The sequence below is a fragment of the Macrobrachium nipponense genome, chromosome 19, assembly GCF_015104395.2.
Source record: "Macrobrachium nipponense isolate FS-2020 chromosome 19, ASM1510439v2, whole genome shotgun sequence".
Taxonomy (NCBI): domain Eukaryota; kingdom Metazoa; phylum Arthropoda; class Malacostraca; order Decapoda; family Palaemonidae; genus Macrobrachium; species Macrobrachium nipponense.
The window spans coordinates 28,085,686-28,105,852 of NC_061088.1; the positions used below are offsets into that span (position 1 = coordinate 28,085,686).

Genomic DNA, 20,167 nt, shown 5'->3' on the forward strand with positions numbered 1-20,167 from the left:
GGAGAATCCCCAGAGAGAAAAATAGGAATCAAGGGGAAACCGCAATATATGGGAAAGACAAAAAACAAGGAAAAATATATGAGAAATATAGTAACTCAGAATGTGAACTAATAGCGGTAGAATTTGAATCTGAAAAATTAATGAACATAGTAATATATAGACCTCCTAATACTAAAGAGTTTGACTTAATAATAGAAAAATTGGATGATATATGTAGAAATCACAAGGACTGGACTATTCTCCCTCATGGTGATTCAACTTTCCTTTCGTAGAATGGAAAGAACGAATAGGAGACTGTGGTTGTACTTATACATATAAACAAGAGAGTAATGGTAGTGCAGAAGATAAGAGGCAATTCGAAAAGCTATTAGATATGCTACTAGAATACAACATTCAACAAATAAATCACCTGCCAACAAGAAAGGAAAATACTTTAGACCTAGTATTTGTGAACGAGGTGAATTATGTTAAAGAAATAATAGTTTATAATGCGAGTATTTCAGACCATAATGTCATAGAATTAACAGTTCATTCAAAAGCAAGTGAAAACAGAGATAAGCAAGAAATGAAAAAGTGGGAAGGATATGGAAAATACAACTTCTACAGTAAAAATATAAATGGTCAGAAATAAATGAAGAATTAAACAAAGATTGGGATAACATTTTCGTAAGCGATGACATAAGGGTAAATACGGAGATATTATATAAAATATTAGAGAAAATAGTGGATCAAATATATACCGAAGAAGAAAAGTAAACATCATTCATGCATACCAAGAGACAGAAGGATCTTGTTCAGAAAATCAGAAAGTGGAAAAAAGGTCTTGCTAAAAGAAAAGAATGCATGGAAAGTTATATTGAACTAAAAAGTAAGATAGAAAATGCAGAACAAAGATTATACAATCAAAAGAAAATGAAAAACGGGATCGGATTGGAAGAAAAAACCCTATTAAATATCAAGCCCCAAAAAACAAACTATTATACTCATATGCGAAGAAGATGAATAAAAGAAGAATAGAAATAGGCCCTCTGAGAATTGAAGGGAGATTAACGAATGAAAAAAGGAAATTTGCAACATACTGGCAGAACGATATAAGAGAGAATTCACCCCTAGAATAGATAATGAAGATAATGATATAGAAGTAAGGGACGAAAATAGTGAATATTTAGCTGACATAGAAATTAATGAAGCTGATATTGTGCAGGCAATTAATGAAATTAAAAATGGAGCTGCTGCAGGGCCGGATGGAGTCCCTGCTATTTTGTTAAAGAAAGTAGTTCATTCTATCGCAAAGCCACTTGCAATATTATTAAGACAAAGTGTAGATACAGGCAAGATTTATGATGAGCACAAATTAGCATATATCACCCCTACTTTCAAAAGTGGATCAAGACTAGAGGCAAGTAATTATAGGCCTGTGAGTCTAACATCACATATTATGAAAGTGTATGAAAGGGTAATGAAGAAAAATATTATGAAACATTTAATAAAAAATAATTTGTTTAATATGACAACCCGGTTTCGTACCCGGAAAAAGTACACAAACCCAACTGTTAGTCCACCGTGAGAACATATTCAAAAATATGAAAAGCGGAAATGAAACAGATGTGTTTATCTAGACTTTGCAAAAGCTTTTGACAAAGTAGACCATAATATATTAGCAAAGAAAATTAGAAAACACAATATCGTAGATAAAGTAGGAAGATGGTTAAAGAATTTTTACACAACAGAAACAGATAGTTATTGCAAACGATGAGAAATCGGATGAAACCAAGGTAATATCCGGTGTGCCACAAGGTACGGTGCTAGCTGCAATACTGTTTGTTATTATGATTGAAGACATAGACAGTAATGTTAAGGATTCGGTAGTGAGTAGTTTCGCTGATGACACAAGAATAAGTAGAGAAATTACTTGTGATGAAGATAGGAACGCTCTACAAAGAGACCTTAACAAAGTATATGATTGGGCAGAGGTAAATAGATGGTATTTTAACTCTGATAAATTTGAATCAATAAATTATGGAGACAGAGAAGGAAAGCTATATGCATATAGGGGACCTAATAATGAGACAATCACAAATAAGGAAGCAGTTAAAGACCTTGGTGTGATGATGAATAGGAACATGTTATGCAATGATCAATAGCCACCCTTCTGTTGGCAAAATGTAAAGGCGCAAATGGGAATGTTGTTACGGCACTTCAAAACAAGAAAAGCTGAACACATGATTATGCTTTATAAAACATATGTTCGTAGTCCAACTTGAATATTGCAATATGATATGGTACCACACTATCAAAAGGATATTGCACAAATAGAGATGTACAAAGGTCCTTTACAGCTAGAATAGAAGAATGTTAAGGACCTAGACTACTGGGAAAGACTACAATCCTTAAAATTATATAGTCTAGAAAGGAGAAGAGAACGCTACATGATAATTCAGGCATGGAAACAGATAGAAGGAATAACAGAAAATATCATGGAACTAAAAATATCAGAAAGAGCAAGCAGAGGTAGATTAATAGTGCCCAAAACTATACCAGGAAAAATAAGGAAAGCACACAGAACATTAATCCACTACGCACCAGCATCGATAATGCAGCGTCTATTCAATGCGTTGCCAGCTCATCTGAGGAATATATCAGGAGTGAGCGTAGATGTGTTTAAGAATAAGCTCGACAAATATCTAAACTGCATCCCAGACCATCCAAGATTGGAAGATGCAAAATATACCGGAAGATGTACTAGCAACTCTCTGGTAGACATTAGAGGCGCCTCACACTGAGGGACCTGGGGCAACCCGAACGAAATGTAAGGTCTGTAAGGTAAGGTAAGGTCCCTCAGTAATACACAAGACCACTGCTTCTGACCCCAGGCCACGGCAGTTTTAAATTAAGGACAGATCCTATGATAACTTGAAAATCTTATTATTTAGAGGGGACATTCTAACATCTCCAAGCAGTTAAGGAGATGCCTAAGTTAATGGAACTGTATGGCATTGTGTAGTAGAGTTGATTTCTTCTCAACGGAAAAGTAAGACAACTACCGAGAGCATTGGAAATTCTGATAATCATTTGCCCTGAGGCTACAAGGGCTCTACAGGAGACACCAAGCTATTCTTGAACTTGAAATTGCTCAATAGTATTTAGAGTAGATACGAGAGGTAGGCCTAAGAGTCTGAATTGGTGACAGGCATGGCAGATGTACGAACATGAGATGGAGAGGAATCCCGAACACTCGAGTTCTAAGGAGAATCCCCCAGAGTCGAACTCTTCGAAGCACCAGTGAGAAGCAGGCAAACACTCCTGCTGCACCAACTCCGCTCTCATTACCTTCAACCTCTTGACAGGCGCCTTGAGATCCTTACGGCGGCAAATAGGCTTTGGAGAAGAAGAGCTTACATCATAGTGCACGGGCAGGGAAGGTTGCAACATGCTCATGATGTGCATGGATGGGGGAGGTTGCAACACGCTGACGATGCGCACGGATGGGGGAGGTCGTAACATGCCCGAGATTCGAAGCAGAGGACGAAGCAGATTCTGCAGATTGCACAAGGGAAGGCACACTAACGCTGCCTGAAACATCAACACTCTCGAGAACACGTCCGTGTTGTTCCTCCCTCATAGGCGAAGAAAGGGCAAAGTCCTTAGCCTTCCAACGCTTGATACGCCAATGGGGCGTGGAGGGGGAAAAGAGGGAGGGAGAAGGAAACAGCACTGGTTTCTTATGCAATCTCTTCGTCAGGAGGTGGGGACGAAGCGAAACACGTTTCCTACCAGTCCTCCCAACCAATAAGGCAGCCAACTTCACATCCAAAAACAGAGTCCAACCTCTTGAAGCACTGCCTGGCATATGACTTCAGACTGATGTGCCAGAGAAGGCTCCGATGACACGGAAGGGAGATGTAGCGAACTGGGAGGTAGGGGATGGACGTCACGGCTGAGAGAGGCAGAGCAGAGGAGACAACTGGAGAGACGTCATCGATGGGAGTGACATCACAAGTGGTGGTGACGTCACGGCTTTCCCTCGGTGCGAGGGGGAAGCAGACACCACTGGCGGAAGAATACACAGAGACGGATCCCGTGATGTCATCAACGGGGCTGATGCCACAGTGTCTCTCCGACTCGAAGAAGCGGCAGCAGTCACTGGCGGAGCAATACAAGATGGCCGACCTCGGCTACCCACGAAGACGAGGCCGGGAGATGGGAGGATGGCCTGGCCAGCCCGGGAAGGGGGGGTGCGAGCCTCCATAAAATGCGCTAGCAACCCCTCCAAGGACGGGGGACCCCTAGCCCAAGAGTCTTCCTAATCGTCGCCATTTTGGACACCTCCAACTCTGGACGAAAAGAGAATGATGAAAAAGCCTCCCCCTTCCCGGGAATCAAATTAACTCCCGAAGAAGAAGGGGCGACATTACAAACATCAGCCTGGTGGTCTCCCGATACTTCCAGCGACGAATCAATGGAAGAAACAAAAGGAGACACAGGAACAATGCTACTATTGGGGTTGAATACTGCAGGAGACGAAGCATCAGGAAGAGGCGAAAAACCCTCCCATGTAAGAAGAGTCAAAACCCTCAGACGTTCTCTCTTGCTATAAAACGACTTTCACTGCTCTTTAGGCCATGCCCAGCATTACGAGCAAGGATTCGTTATGGTACAAAAATTAGAACGACACCTACTGCGCGTGATGTGGGGGTCAGTTGCTGCCGAAGCCAAAAAACGAGAACACGGAAAGCCTGGAATTCCGGGACACACGTTGACGAGGCTAGAAAGGAGCAGAAGAAGCCATAATATCAGCCAAACACACACACACACACTAAACACAAGCAAAACGGGCAATGAACCTGGAAAAGGCAAAGAGAGGTTAACACGACTCTTGCCCAGGTGGTCAAAGAAAAGACTGGCGTAGCAGCGTAGTTGCATGGTCTTTGACCACTCTTCAACCGAGCTACGCATGCATTGCCAGATATCACAAGATTCCTTGCTTTCATCTGCTTTTTAACCGGATCCAGCTAGGCACTTGAAATTATCCTATTGTTAAGACCGAAGGTTTGTTCGCGTATGAACAATTAAGGAAACATCCACTGCTCAAGCCTGAGGGCCAACAAAGTAGTAGTAATTATTCGGATGTCCCTGTTCATCTGCATGCTAGGAAGTCTAAATAAATGAGTGCTCCTTAAATCCACACCAAGTGCCAAACTTATGGATGTAAACACCCTTGTAGGCAGTTGTTCTTCCTGAATCCCCAATGCTAAAACAGTCCTTCCACAGAATGAATGATCAAACCAATATGTTGTTTCCTTTCACTCAAAGCAGCAAACTTCCCACAACGACTTTGTTTCTAACACCGGGAATAAATCTGCTAAGCATCCTGATGTCTTTCCACTGCCCTGACATCTAAAAAATTTTACCAGGTGTAGTATTGACCATTCTATGTTGCATGAAAGTGTAATGACACTAGTTAAACTCTGTGTTGCACGACAGAGGGAAAAGACCAAAACCTGGACTTAGGTTTACGAACAGATGTACAATTCTTGGTTACAGAGTCCCTCCTACAGTCCTGGAGCCAAAGTTGGTTCTGGATTACTTACAAATTTAATTAACTTTATTTGTAAATCGTAATTCTTACGCTGAAACTGTATATTAATTGAGCATGATTATCTGAAAATATCCTGTGAGGCCATGTTTCCGCTAATGAGGGAAAAGATAGCCCATTACCATTAGGAAGTTTCCTTCAGGCCCAAAATTCTTCAAGCAGCACAAGCCTATTCATCTTGACCAAGAAGCATGCATAATTAAGAATCATCCCCACATCACTAGATAAGAATGGGGATATAGAGAATTAACAATATAATGCATAGAAATTGGACCAGAAGATGCAACAGGTCCTTGGCCTTTGGAATACTGTTGACAGAGTTGGCCAACTTGAATAACTGATTCAGTAGATAGAAGTGTCTTGCTCCTAAAGTCAACACCATCCACCAAGTCCCTGACATAACTTATAGAGGGCTGCACACTAACCCAAACAAAGTGGACAGAACAGCAATACCTTCTAGTAAAAATATCTTGAAGGAACTTGCGTGACAAGTTCCTCAAACTCCTTTCATACTCTTCTTCCATCAGCGGGCGACAGGAGGAGATAGCTGGTGACAGGAGGTAAACAAAAGAGCTTAAAAGATTGCTCTTCTCCACAACCCTTGGCAACAAAAAGCGACACTTGTCGATAAGAGGTGACAGCAGCTGAGTGCTGTATCGCATCCACCACAACTCAATGAGAGGAAGACGGTTTTAAGCAACTTAGGACTCGGCCAAGTCTGCATGATTCAACTGCATTCCCACGAGTCAACAACGTCCACAGTCTGCACGAGTCGGCTGAGGGAAAGAGAAAGAGGCGCCAGAAGTGGGCGGCCATGGGAGAGGAGTTACAACAACTCTCCCGCCTCGTCCGAAAGCGATCGTACATACTTGAAAGCATTCCTATATGAAACTAAGTTAGAAATCTCTGAAGCTAGAATATCTAACTTAGCAAGAACTTTAGATACTACAGACAGTGTAGACTTGAAAGAGAAACATTAAACGAGGCAGTAGTAAAGAGGAAGCAAGCAAAGAACAAACACAAGCATTACGAAGAAAAAGGAATATGCTAGCAGACGAGAATTTAGAATAACCCAAACATGAGAGAGATAAACAGTCGACTGAGTCAACATATCTAAATGTGTAAAACTCGCTACAAATACATTATCATCCCAATAAAATATCTATACCTATATTATATATTATTAAACCTATGCACGCTAACACCTCTAGGTGTTGAAGACGACAGAATGCGCCTACGGAGCGAGCATTAACGCTTACTGAAACGGTCCTTATGTGAACACTTTAACGGTCCTAGGCAATCGCTTTAACAGTCCTTTGCCGAACGCTTTAAACGAGATTCAGACCATGAAAAGGGTGAAGTAGGTATTGGAGGGCACAGATTCCCATCGTCCCGAGAACCAACCCGGTTCCCTTGCAGCGGACACTACCAACTGTCACAGGGCAGTCCTAGGCTCAGGCTACGTACAGACCAGGACACCAACACCTTACTTCTAACAGGGAACGCGTAAAAGAGCGCACACTATGGAGGGGTTCGGAACGTTCCTGTCACGAACTCAGTTCAACTGGTATTAGAACTAAAAATAGGTTTAATGTTCTAATTTCTCGTTACGCTTTTCCTGAACCGAATGGGGAGCAGAAGGCAGAGCTACAAAGGAAGTCAATACTAGCCTACTAAAATGCCAAGTCTGAGTAGGGATAGCCTGACAGGTTCAAGATCTGACCTAACTAATTGCTTTCGCAATCTATTAGTTTCCCGTCTTTCCTATATCTGACATATACAGGCATAAATTTCTCAGAACAATTCCCTACATTCTTTACATCTAGTAGTTCCAAGATCACATTCTGTACCCTTGCAAGTACAAAGGAATATTGATCAACTTCCAATTTCAACATCCTGGTTACAACAAAAACATTCCTACATAGCCTGATGTTATTGGTTTTGCTTCCGGTGGAAGATATCCTAGGAAAATGAAATTACAATACCGTAAACAGGCGTAAAACAGCCAAACTTCATATAATATCAACAATTGCCTAGCCACAATGGCAGCAAGGAGAATTCTGACAAGAGCTAAAACATTCGAAACATACCTGGTGAACAGGTAAACTAGACAGTCATTCAATTTTTTGTTTGAATGCTGACTCACTTAATCGGTGGGGAGATATAGATAAATTTAACAGTAGGTAAGATTCATCTCAAATAATATATAATACAGTGCTTACCTGCAAGCACACGCTTTAAAACTTCTTTAAAAAGAGTTTCAGCTTTAGAATACTCTTCTTTTTGATATGCAACATTTGCTAGGAGGTCATAGATGTATGTTACTGCCTGGTGATTCTGTGTTTCTTGTGCTGTCTTCAAAGCAACATGCAAAAGCTGTTCTGCTTTATTCAACTCGGCTCTCTGTTGACAATATAAACTACATTAACATTTTAGAGGTGTTATACAGTACATTATGGTCATCACACATTCCTAGAAAATTACATATACACCAACAAATTCAAAACAGTAAAATATCACTGGAAGTTTTTTTTTAAGATTTCAAAAACAAAATAAAAAGAGTTGTCACTAATAACCGTTGTGTAACATAGTAAAGTTAAAAGAGTCTCAACCTCAAGGAGAACTTGCATAAATGAATGATGGGTTACGACTATACTTCTTATATATGATAAATTCAAACTCAATGAAATGCAATGCAAAGACTGTTAAGGTTGCAAAGTTAGGATGGATGTTTGCTAAAAGTGATCAGAAGTTTCTAAGTGATCAGAAGTTTCTAAGTTAAACGGAAGGCTTGCATAAGAATGAATTTATCACAATGTTTAATATTTATATGAAGAAAGTAATGAGATAAATTGGGAAAATAGCTGAAGATATAAATTTGAGACTGTAATAAAGAGAAAATACCACACTGAATGTGTACGACTAAAGTTTGCAGACAATTCAGTTATTGACTGTTAATAGCCAAGAGAGGTTGCAGAGAATGGTTGTAATAAGAAGTTGACTGTTAACTGAAGTATGGTACAAGACCACAAAAAAATGCAAATATTAGTATACAAGGTTGAAAAATTCAAGTGACTGCCTCATACACTTTATCCAAAATAAACTCTACGGATGGATAAAAGAGCAGGTGTAGACAGGCTATGGATCAATGGAAAATGACAAATTTTTTAATCAATTTGTATTTTTCATAACTAACAAACCTTCGGTCTTAACATTAGGATAAATCTTTTAGCACCAGCTGGAAAACTGGTAAAATTAATAAAAAATGTGTCCACAAGGAACTATTGGCATCTGTACTATGAGAGAACACGTTTATTCTCCATCCTTTTAAAGCCAGTTATTAGAAAGAAGAACTAAGAAAGGCAATAATTTCCATATATGTATGGATTATACAGTACAGAGTACAGACAAGTCTGGAAGGAAGTGAAGTGCAAGGAGGAAGTAAATGTGGAAGCTGTTGAGACTAAAGATCTGTATAGTATGTGAATGTGGAATAAAAATAAGATTCATCATATGAAGAAAATGGAAGAGGAGACATTATTGACAATAAGTAATTTTAATGAAATCACTAAGGAAGACTTCATAAAAGCACTAGGTTGACTTTGACACAGGTGTTAATATCAAATGTCTAAACATTAAAAAGCAACAATGATGAAGCTATTGTGTAGGTTTATGAAGACTTGAGGCTTTTTCCAATGGATTTCGTCCTTGATTCAATAGTTGTAAGATGAAAGAAGTGGTTATCCTTCTTTTTTTCTAATGATAAACCATCTTAGTACAAATATAATTCTGTGTACCATATATTAAATATAGTACACTACTTTGCAATGAATAAAAATTACATTTTTATGATAAAATAATGCTTTGTATATAGTACCTTTATTTATACTTAGCATCACGCTTCATATATTTTATGATCCATTTACTCACTATATTTACCACGTAATTACATTGCTTACAGTTTCACTCGCATCGGCAGCTTAAAATTTTACACTCACGGGTGTGCTAGTTACAATGTCGGTGTAGGTATATCGCCCAGCCCACTTACGGGATAAGAGAGGAACACCTTCAGCAAGAAGTCAATTGTTTCTGACCCTTCCCATATGCAGGAAGGATGGAGGGCTCTGATTCATAATTAATACTTGGTAAATACATGTGTATAAAACATTATTTTATCATAAAATTGTCATTTTTTTTATATATATAAACTTACCAAGTAATTACACTGCTGAATCACAAATTGACCCAAAGATGGGATATGGTTAATTCTACCTCACACATTATCAATGATAATCAATAGAGAAATAGAAAAGAAAAGCATTGAATCAGCAGAGAAATAGAAAATAAAAGCATTGAATCGATGTTTGTTGTTCCTCACCTGAAGAGAGAGCTGCTACAGGAAGATACTGCCTCTGGTCAGCACTCATCTTATCCATATGGGGTGTGGCTAATTGGCCAGACTCAGCTCTACAACATGGGTAGCAGTTGCAGTAAAGTATGAAACTTGGTGACTATTAAGGCTACAAGGGTAGTCCAAGTTGCCCCTACACCAACAAACATAAAAAAATTACAAACCCAACCAAAAAATTAAGAACTGGAGGTGCCCCAAGCATTAAGTGCACCAGGCTCCTCTTGAACACAACACCTGATATCACGGTGAAAATACGGATAGGAAGAAAAGCTTTCTACGATTCCTTCCCTAACACCCTGTCTGCCATGGATAAATGGCATAATGCACTGCATTTATCATAAATCACTTCCACATCCTTCAAATAATGTGTCGCAAAGATCGATCGACACTTCCAATAGGTAGCCTGTAAAATAGACGCAATATGACAATTTGTCCAAAATTGCATTTTTCCTAACTATACAAACCTGAGGTCCTTTTACAATAGGAAGGTACTAGCGGCAGCTGGATAGGTCGTAAGCTTTCGAACAAGGGGTTCGGTAGTTAACTGCTTGTCCGACAGGCGCGCGCGCGCGACTGGGAGGTAAACAAATCACTTTTGCTTTTGGCCCAAGCAAAAACTGCAGAGTGAGGGGTGGCATGAGGTGGGGCTATGTGTAAAAGGACCTCAGGTTTGTATAGTTAGGAAAAATGCAATTTTGGACAAATTGTCATTTGTTCCGACACGGCGTACAAACCTTCGGTCCTTTTACAATAGGAAGACTCACTTCTTGGTGGGAGGAATCTGAGTCTTTTGTGAACAGACTGGTGTTCGCCCAACCTTGGAAGTCTCCCTGGTCGTAAGAGCGAGGGAGGGATCCAAGCCTCTGTCCGATTGATCGGGGTGTGCACCGCAGGATCAACGGTCAGACCTCTGGACCGAGTACTAAGAGAGAGGCAAGCGTATCATCTTCGTACCAGCAATGTAAGAACTTGTTCCTGTACAGGAGCAAATATAAAGTCATGGGTTTGACTCTTGTAGGCATCCACTTCCCCCCCCCTTGTAGGAGGAAGTGGTGATATTCTGCTCCTATCCCTAGTGAAAGGGAAGGATGGGGCTCTGTCATATAGCTCACCTGCATCTCGTCCTCATCCAGCGTAGTGACGACCGTGGCCCTCTGCCCACAGGTAGAGGAGGAGGAAAAGATGGGAAGAGGGAGCCAGTCACTCACTCACTCACACATCCATCCACACAGTCACACCAGGACTCGATGCTGTTTCAGCCTGCGAGGGTCTGGGTTAGCTACACTTGTTGAGCAGCACCACGGGTCCCAAGGAAAAGGTATCCAAGGACCTGTGGGCAATATCCCGAAGGTAGAAGGACGTAAAGGTAGTCTGGTTAGACCAGACCCCTGCCTTCAGGACCTGCGCCACGGAGAAGTTCTTACGAACGCCAACGAGGGGCCAATACTTCTGACTTCGTGAGCTCTCGGACGGGACGTACGGATGTCGTCACTACCATCAGCCTCATACGCCCTCCTGATGACCTCACGCAGCCAGAATGAAAGAGTGTTCTTGGATACTTCTTTCTTGGTTACCCCGGTGCTAACGAAGAGCGTCGACACTCAGGCCTGAGGTGTCGAGTTTTCTTCAGATAGCGCCGTAGCGCCCTCACAGGACAAAGCAGCATCTCATCCACATCATTATCGGTGAAGTCCATTAGGGAGGAGGGAATCGTGAAGGACTCGAACCTGTCGTCAGGGATCGACGTTTTTGCTGATCTTCGCAACGAAGTTCGGGACGAAATCGAGCGTCACAGATCCCCATCCCCTGGAGTGTCGTACATCATAGGAAAGACCATGAAGTTCCCCTACTCTCTTCGCCGATGCCAGGGCCAGCAAGAAGAGGGTCTTGAGGGTCAGATCCCTGTCTGACGACTCTCGGAGTGGCTCGACGGCGTTCGAGTCAAACTCCTAAGGACGAGAGTCACATCCACGCAGGGGCCTGAGTTCCCTGGGTGGGCAAGACCTTTCGAAGCTCCTCATAACAAGGAGATCTCGAACGAGTTCGAGATGTCCAATCCCCTCAGTTTTTCAGGACGAGAGCCAGGCGGCTCTGTATCCTTTGACTGTGGGGACTGAGAGGAGCTTCTCTCGGCGAAGAAAAACGAGGAAATCCGCTACCTGCTGAAGAGTGGCTCTGAGAGGAGATAGACCCCGTCTACGACACCAACCACAGAAGACGGCCCACTTCCCCTGGTACACAGCTGCAGAGGACTGACGGACGTTTCCAGCCATCTCTGTTGCTGCGCTACGAGAAAAGCCTCTCGTTCGCAAGAGATGGTGGATAACAGCCAGCCGTGAAGACGTAGGGACTGGGACTGCTCGGTGGTACCGCTCGACGTGTGGCTGGGCGAGAAGGTTGTGCCAAGGGGGAATCTCTCTCGGTTCTCCTGCGAGAAGAGCCAGCAGGTCCGGATACCAAAATGGCCTGTGCCATTTGGGAGCCACCAGGATCATACCTGAGATTCGGGGTGACCAGTGCTCGACTGATCACCTTGCGAATCAGGCTGAACGGGGGAAAGGCATAGACGAAGAGGTGTCCCACGGGTGTTGAAGAGCGTTCCTCTGCAGCTGCCCACCCATGGGTCCGGCACGGCGGAGAAGAACACCTGGAGCTTCCTGTTGTGCGGGTGGCGAACAGATCCACGACTGGTCGCCCCCACAGGTCGAAGAGCCTTTCCGCCACGTCCTGGTGTAGAGACCATTCGGTCCCTATCACCTGATCCCGACGGCTGAGCGTGTCTGCTACTACATTCCTCTTCCCTGGAATGTAGCGTGCCGACAGCTCTATTGAGTGTGCCTCGGCCCACTCGTGCACCTGCCGAGTCAACTGGTACAACGGGAGAGACACTAGGCCCCCCTGTTTGTTGACGTAGGCCACTACCGTGGTGTTGTCGCACATCAACACCACTGAATGTCCCATCAAGCGGTCCTGGAACTCTTGGAGAGTGAGGAACGCTGCCTTGAGTTCCAGTACATTGATGTGAAGGTGCTTGTCGTTCTCGTCCCACACTCCTGAAGTCAGCAACTCCTCCAGGTGTGCGCCCCATCCCTCGGTCGATGCGTCTGAGAACGCTGCTGCCTGTCCGGGGGGGGAGTGCGCAGAGGCACTCCTCTTAAGAGGTTCCTGTCGTCCAGCCACCAGGCTAGGTCCTGCCCTCACCTCCTATGTCAGTGACAACTTTGGAAATGCTTGGGGGTAATTCCGTCGGCCTGTGACCAACTCTCCTTTAGTCTCCACTGAAGAGACCGCAGGTGAAGACGCCCGTGAGGGACTAACTTCTCAGGTGACGACAGGTGTCCGATCACGACTTGCCATCGCTGAGCTACCTGTTCCTGCCGAGACAGGAACTGGTTGGCTGCCTCCCTGAATCTGCTGATCCGCGTCTGCGGGGAAGGACTCGCCCTGCTACCGTGTCGATCAGCATACCCCAGGGTACTTCATCCTCTCTTGGCTCGAGATCGACGATTTTTCGAAGTTCCCAACGATCCCCAGATCGCGACAGAACTCGAGCAGTCGATCCCTGTCCTGTAGCAACTGCGAGCGGGAGCTCGCCAGGACTAACCAATCGTCGAGATACCTCATCAGACGTATCCCGTGCGAATGGGCCCAAGCAGACACCAGAGTGAACACTCGCGTGAACACCTGTGGGGCGGTTGAGAGACCGAAGCAAAGTGCCCCTGAACTGGTACACCGTCCCGTCGAGGATGAAGCGGAGGTACTTTCTGGAGGACTGATGAATGGGTATTTGGAAATACGCATCCTTCAAGTCCACTGAAAGCATGAAATCGTTCTCCCACCTGATGGAGTCGAGCACTGAACGTGCCGTCTCCATCGTGAACCGGGTCTGGCGAACAAACCGGTTCAGAGGAGAGAGATCTATCACCGGGCGCCAGCCTTTTTTTCCCGTAGACCTTTTTTTTTTTTTTTTTTTTTTTTTTTTTTTTTTTTTTTTTTTTTTTTTTTTTTGTTTTTTCCACCAGGAAGAGTCGACTGTAAAAGCCCGGTGACTGATCCGTGACGATTTCTACAGCTCTCTTGCTCAGCATGGTCTTGATCTCCTGTCTCAATGCTACGTCCTTCGATGACCCTGGAACGTACGACTGCTGTTGGACCGGGTTGGAGGTGAGGGGTGGCCGAGATTCGAAGGGTAATAGATATCCCTCCCGAAGGACATCTACAATCCAGGTCTCGGCGCCGTAGCGCTGCCAAGTTGCCCAATGGCTGGCCAGGCACCCCCCCAACCCCCCCACTTCCGGCAGCAGGTGAGGGGGAACGCCGTCCCTAGCGTTTCCCCCCTTTCTTCGACTTCTTCCCAGAGCCTCCACGGGAGGAGGAGGGCTGGGAGGAGGGCTGGTTACGGCTCCCCTTTGTAGAAGTCGAAGACAGAGTCTTTCCCCGGGGCTTGGCGACGCAGCTACCGTCTTAGCCACCGAGGAAGCGCTAGCCGAGCTCTTTTATTTTGACTTGGCCGCAGTCCGAGGCTGCCAGAAGCCTTCGAGACTGCCTGGTGAACCAGACGGTCACTGTCGTCAGTGCGCCGTCTGTCCACCGCAGCGTCCACCATCTCTCCTGGAAGAGAGACGTGGAACTCCGTAAAGGTCCGTTGCGAAGTCCCAACGCCGCTTCACGCCCGGCCGCCCTGGAAACCCGAGTAAGGACAGCGTCCCTACGTCGGAGAACCAGGTTGGCCCACAGGTTCACCGTCTGGTGGGCAAGGAAGGAGATGGCTCTTCCCCCAGACTGGCAAAGTCTCCTAAAGGCCGAGTCATCTTCGGGAGAAATTCCCCCGGAGTTGGCTGCGACCTTAGATACTGTGAGGGACCACAGATCTAACCAGGAGACGGCCTGGAAAGCTGCCATGGCAGTAGATTCCAGGCCGAGTGCCTCTTGCTGCGAGAACCATAGGTTCTCGGACAGGAGCTGCTGCAGAGACACACCCGGAGTCAGCCTGGCTAACTCCGGGTTTACCTGTTTGGGCGGCATCGGGTCCTCAGATGGCACGTAAAAACGCCGCTGTCCGCAGCAGAGGAGGTGGAAGCAGCTTGCTCGACCTGCCAGACTTGAGAGAACCGTCTTGCCCGGAGACAAGCGATTCTACCTGGTCCAGTACTGAGTCTGCAAGCTCGGAACGCGGCAAACCCACCATCGGTCTGGGTTCCCTCTTCGGGCCCCAGAACGACTCGAGCCGGGACGTGGGCTCGGATGGTGGGAGCGGCGATCCTTCCGCGAGGTCGTTGTGCTGACGAATCAGCGCAATAACCTCGGCAAAGTTCCTCTGGATCTCAGGAGTGACTGCGTCCTCTGCGGAGTCGGACCATCCAGTCCCTCAAACAGGAGCATCTCCCGAGACCCTCCTCCCTCGAGGGGAGGAACAGCGACAGACCCCTCTCGGTCTCCTCCAACCACTTGTGCATACGACCTGGCTGGTCCGAGAACCGTGCCTGGTACGTAGGAGCGTGGTTGGATCCTGAGGGGCGCACCCCTCACGATCACTCCTCAATACCTCGCCCCTCCCGGTGTAAACCCGAGGATGGTTGAAGGTATGGGAGAGGCAGACCTGACGCGGCCCTCCCTCGCTCGCTGCAGAACCAGTGGGCTTGGAAGACTGCAGGCGATCGTCAACCAACCGCGGTGGCGATCGAGCTGCAGACCTAGTCGAGCCGTCTCGCTGTGGAGAACGGCTGGACCGAGAACAGCAGCCCCGGTCTCGTGTGTCAGAGGAGTGGTGCTGGTTGCCGTACCCGATCGCTCTCTGTGAGAGTGACGGTCAGGCGACCGGCAAGCTCCACTGTCACGGTGAGACCGGTGCGTATCCTCACGGCGCGTCACGTCGCTGGTACCAGCCGTGGCTGGTGCCGGACGAACGGGGGGGAAACCTCTTCCCAGCCTCAGCCCGTGGCCGGGTCATGGACCGTCACGTCCGCCCGGGTGGGAGCCAGCTGCTCGCCGCGTAGAGCGAGCTGGTCTGGTGAGAGTCGCGTGACGCGGCTGTCACCAGTCTTCCGCTCCGTGCCGTGAACCTGACGCTGAGCTGGCTCAGAGGTCTGGTTCCTAGCTGCACGGTCGCTGGTAGGCGACCGTACACTCGGTACCTCTCGCGAACGAGAGGCCGAGACGGATCCTGCTGCCGTGGTCAAACCACTAACAGCAGGTGAGAAGTGCCGGTGTTAGCCGGCACTCCTCTGGTCCCCGTAGTCTTCTTCCTTGCGGAAGAAGAGACGGGTCCTGCCCCCGAAGGGAGCAGGGTGACCAGCGGAAGAACCTCCCCGTCTCACCAGAGCGAGACGGGCCCTTAGAAGTTCCCGAAGGAGACTTCTTAGGGGGGGGGGAGGCGACCTTCTTTCTTAGGCGGGGGGAGCCTTAGAAGAAGAAGGGGAAGAGGCGGCAGACGACGACGAAGAAGACGATGAAGACGACGACGACACCTTCCTCCTCTTCTTCTTCTTCTTCGTCAGCCTCCTCAGGACCGATGTACAATCTGTCATCCAGAGCGGAGCCGTGGGGCTGCTGTTGCCGAAGCAACAGGGCCCGGACGCACCTGTCCGAACAGATCAGCATCGGGAGCAGCGGAGCCAGGAACAGGAACAACGTCAGCAGGTGCAGGCATCACAGGAACAGCAGTGGAGACGGCAGGAGCAGGTACAGGAACGGCAGCAGTGGTCGGCAACGCCACGTCCGTGAACAGCGGCTGGGCAGGTACGGCAGGTACGGCAGGCTGTACAGGCGGTCCAGATGGACGGACCAGCGGCACGGACATCCTTGGTACTGGTGGGAGGTCCAGGGGCGAGCTCTTCGGGCACACGAAGTCCGGTCGCGGCAGCACGGCAAACCCAGGCGGCGGCATCACACTCCCCCGTGGTACGGCGACTGGCCCCTGCACCGATGTAGTTGGTGTGACAGAGACCGCTTGTGCGGGTATACACCAGGTGAGGAGGTGAAGCATAGCCAGGTGTTGTAAGGGTCGTGGTCGTAACCGTAGCATGCGTGACCGCCACCGAGCCAGCGAGATGGTAGAGCAGCCCTGGACACTCGGCACGCCCCTGCAGACCCAACGATGCCCACACCTGTCCGAGGTCGTCCTTCGCGGCAACCGCACCTGAGGAAGCAGAAGTCGGGTGATTAGCAGGATCCTCTACCCGCTCGCACGAAGACGAACGGATAGAGGACCCAGTGTACAACTCGACATCGGGGTATCTAGCGCCCTCCTCCACACTCGACAGGTCGGGTGAGGAAAAGGACCTAGAAACCCCCCCCAAAGGGGAAGGCGCCAAACGTGGGAGCTGAGCGGGCGGCAGGAAAGAAGACGAAGTGTCCGTAACCAAAGGAGTCGCGGGAGAGCTTTCCGACGACTCCTTTGCAGGCCTTCGCTTCTTCCTGCCCTTGTACAAAGTCCACTGCGCCTCCGACCAATTAGAACATACTTCACAGGGCTCGGCTCGGGTGCATTCGCGCCCCCGACACCGAGCGCACAAAATATGTGGGTCAATTTCCGGGAATGAGCGGAACTTTCCGCATTTACGCCCTTCGGTACCCGGGCATAGTCTCCGTGGGGTAGCGAGGCGTGGAGAATCCATTATTGATCAATTCAATTGAAGAAATAAGAGAGGAAATGATTGTACTTACAAATGTTCACACACAAACACAACCAAATACTCAAGAAAGCAAACGACGAGAAGCGGGCAGAGAGCGTCGAACACACGTCCACTCGCTGTGAGGCCGAAAGCAAAAGTGATTTGTTTACCTCCCAGTCGCGTAGCCGCTGCGCGCCTGTCTGGAACAAGCAGTTAACTACCGAACCCCTTGTTCGAAAGCTTACGACCTATCCAGCTGCCGCTAGTACCTTCCTATTGTAAAAGGACCGAAGGTTTGTATGCCGTGTCGGAACAAAGACAAATTATGTCTAAAAGACACTGATGTAGCTACCAATCTGCCATCGTGAGCTTTAGCTCTTATTAAATAAAGGTTCTCCTCTCCCACCTGCGTTTGCACTTCCCTGATCAGATCCTTCAGGAAAAACACCAAGCTTTTCTTAGACATGGCCCATGACGGGTTTTTAACTGAGCACCACAAATTATTAGAAGGCTCTCCAATCTTTTCTGTCTTGTCTAGATAGTACCTTAGAGCTCTCACTGGGCACAAGTGTCCTGTCTTCATCCTCTGAGCCTAAAGATTTCCATCACAAAAACGTTTTGATGACTAAAGAATGAGGCCAGGGTTTTGTTAGGGTCTTCATTCTTGGCTAGAAAGCCCAATGTAAGGGAACATATTGCATCTCCCCGTAAGAAGTCTTGGCTGTCACTAGAGCAACCAAGAAAAGGGTCTCATGAGATCTCTAGGAGACGTGGCTCAAAGAGATTCAAATTTGGGTCCCTCCCAATAGCCATTTAAGAACCACATCTAGATTCCAGTAGCCATCTCTGAGCCCTTGGACTTAGTGGCATTGAAAGACCTTATGAGGTCTGAGATGTCCTGGTTATAGAATATCTAACCCTCTGACAGAATACAGAGCTAAGCATTGCTTTGTATCCTGTAACTGTTAATGACAAAAGGCCTCTAGAGTTCCTTAGATACAATAGAAAGTCTGCAATATTTCTCATAGAAGTCAAAGAAGTTGAGATGTCATGTCTTCTACACCAATCCCTGAAGATTGCCCACTTGGCCTGATAGACTCTGTCGGACGAAGATATCTGTATTTAGTGATAGCCTCTGAAGCTGCTCATGAAAATCCTTTCTGTAACCTGTCAGGTGAAATTGGTTGAAGTGGAGTTGTTTGAGTCAACAGTAGCCTCGGAAAGTCCGTCAGCAGCAACAGTAGATCCAGGAGCCACTCTTGTTGTGGCCAGAATGGGGCTACCAAGGTCATCGTAACAATGTTGTGGTTCCTGACTTTGCTTATCACCTCTCTTACCATACAGTAAGGTGGGAATGTGTATAGAGCCATGTTCAACCAGTCCTGCAGCATGGCATCTGTCACCCCAGCAAGAGGGTCCGGGACTGGTGAACAATAAATCTGAAGTCTCCTATTCTTTGGATGTTGCAAAAAGGTCTACTAAAGGTCTCCCCCCCCTTAGTTTCCCACGATCCTCGCACACCTGAGGATGAAGAGTCCCCCCCGAGGGTACAGGCAGCCCACAGTTATTGGCGGACTCGGTTAATAGTGATCCAGTTTTATGGCTCCTGTCTACGCCATAACGGGGACAAGTTTTGGTTATCAAAGCCATAAGGTGCCAATAATAGAGCTATGGCACCATAACATAGCCATTTGGAGAGAGGGACGAGGACTCTCTAAATACTTATGGAGGTTGAGAGCCCAAAACTTAAGGCTCTGAACTGGTAAACTCAATCTTAAAATACAAAGCTGAGATACTTCCTGGACCTCTGATGTACTGGCATGTGGAAGTATGTGTCTCTCTTGTCTATGGATGCCATCCAGTTGCCCTCTTGAATGAAGAAGTTCAGGGCGCTCACATCTAATACAGGACTCCATCTCCATAGTGTTTTGGGACTACAAAGATTGTAAACGGCATCCTTCCAATCTTGATATTTTCCTCTTCCTTGATTGCTTTTTTCTCAAGAAGGAAAGCCACTTCGCTCGCGAGTGCTGAAAACCTCTCAGAACCCAATGAGTAGGTGGTCAACACGATGGGTCTGTTGACCAACAGAAGTTCTTCCTTAAAAGGAATCTCGTAACCTTCTTTCAGGACCAAAATTAACCAATCCTCTACTCCTCTTCTCTCCCATTCTCTCCAAAACATATGGAGCCTCACTCCTACAGGTGCAAGGAGGACCTGTTCTTCACTTCTAAGAGGAAGACTTTCTTGTCGACTTCTTGGCTGGTCTGGTCGAAAAATGAAGATTGGACCTGGTTTAGAAACAAAGATTGAACCTAGTTGAGAAACAAAGATTGGAACTGGGTCTCTCTTACCTTGATCTATTGCCATGAAAGGGCAAAGTCTGCAATGGGGACACTGAATCTGATGCAGGCCTTTTCAATGGCCACAATTCATCGCTAAAGCGCCACTAATGCCTATCCTCAGGACTGTAACCCTCCAAACTGAGGACAGCCTGTACACTTCCTTTTAGATGCCTTTCCAGTGGCTATCCTTTGGCCTCCAGTA

At 46.6% G+C, this 20,167-nt stretch overlaps 1 protein-coding gene across 1 annotated transcript in view; it reads right to left on the reverse strand.

Moving 5' to 3' along the window:
* The window catches only part of LOC135211266 (tetratricopeptide repeat protein 19, mitochondrial-like), a 134,602-nt gene that overhangs the window by 114,262 nt on the left and 173 nt on the right, over window positions 1-20,167 (reverse strand). The window contains exon 2 of the mRNA XM_064244574.1: window positions 7,819-8,015. Within this exon, the coding sequence (XP_064100644.1) occupies window positions 7,819-8,015 (197 nt within the window). The remainder of the gene's footprint in view (window positions 1-7,818; window positions 8,016-20,167) is intronic.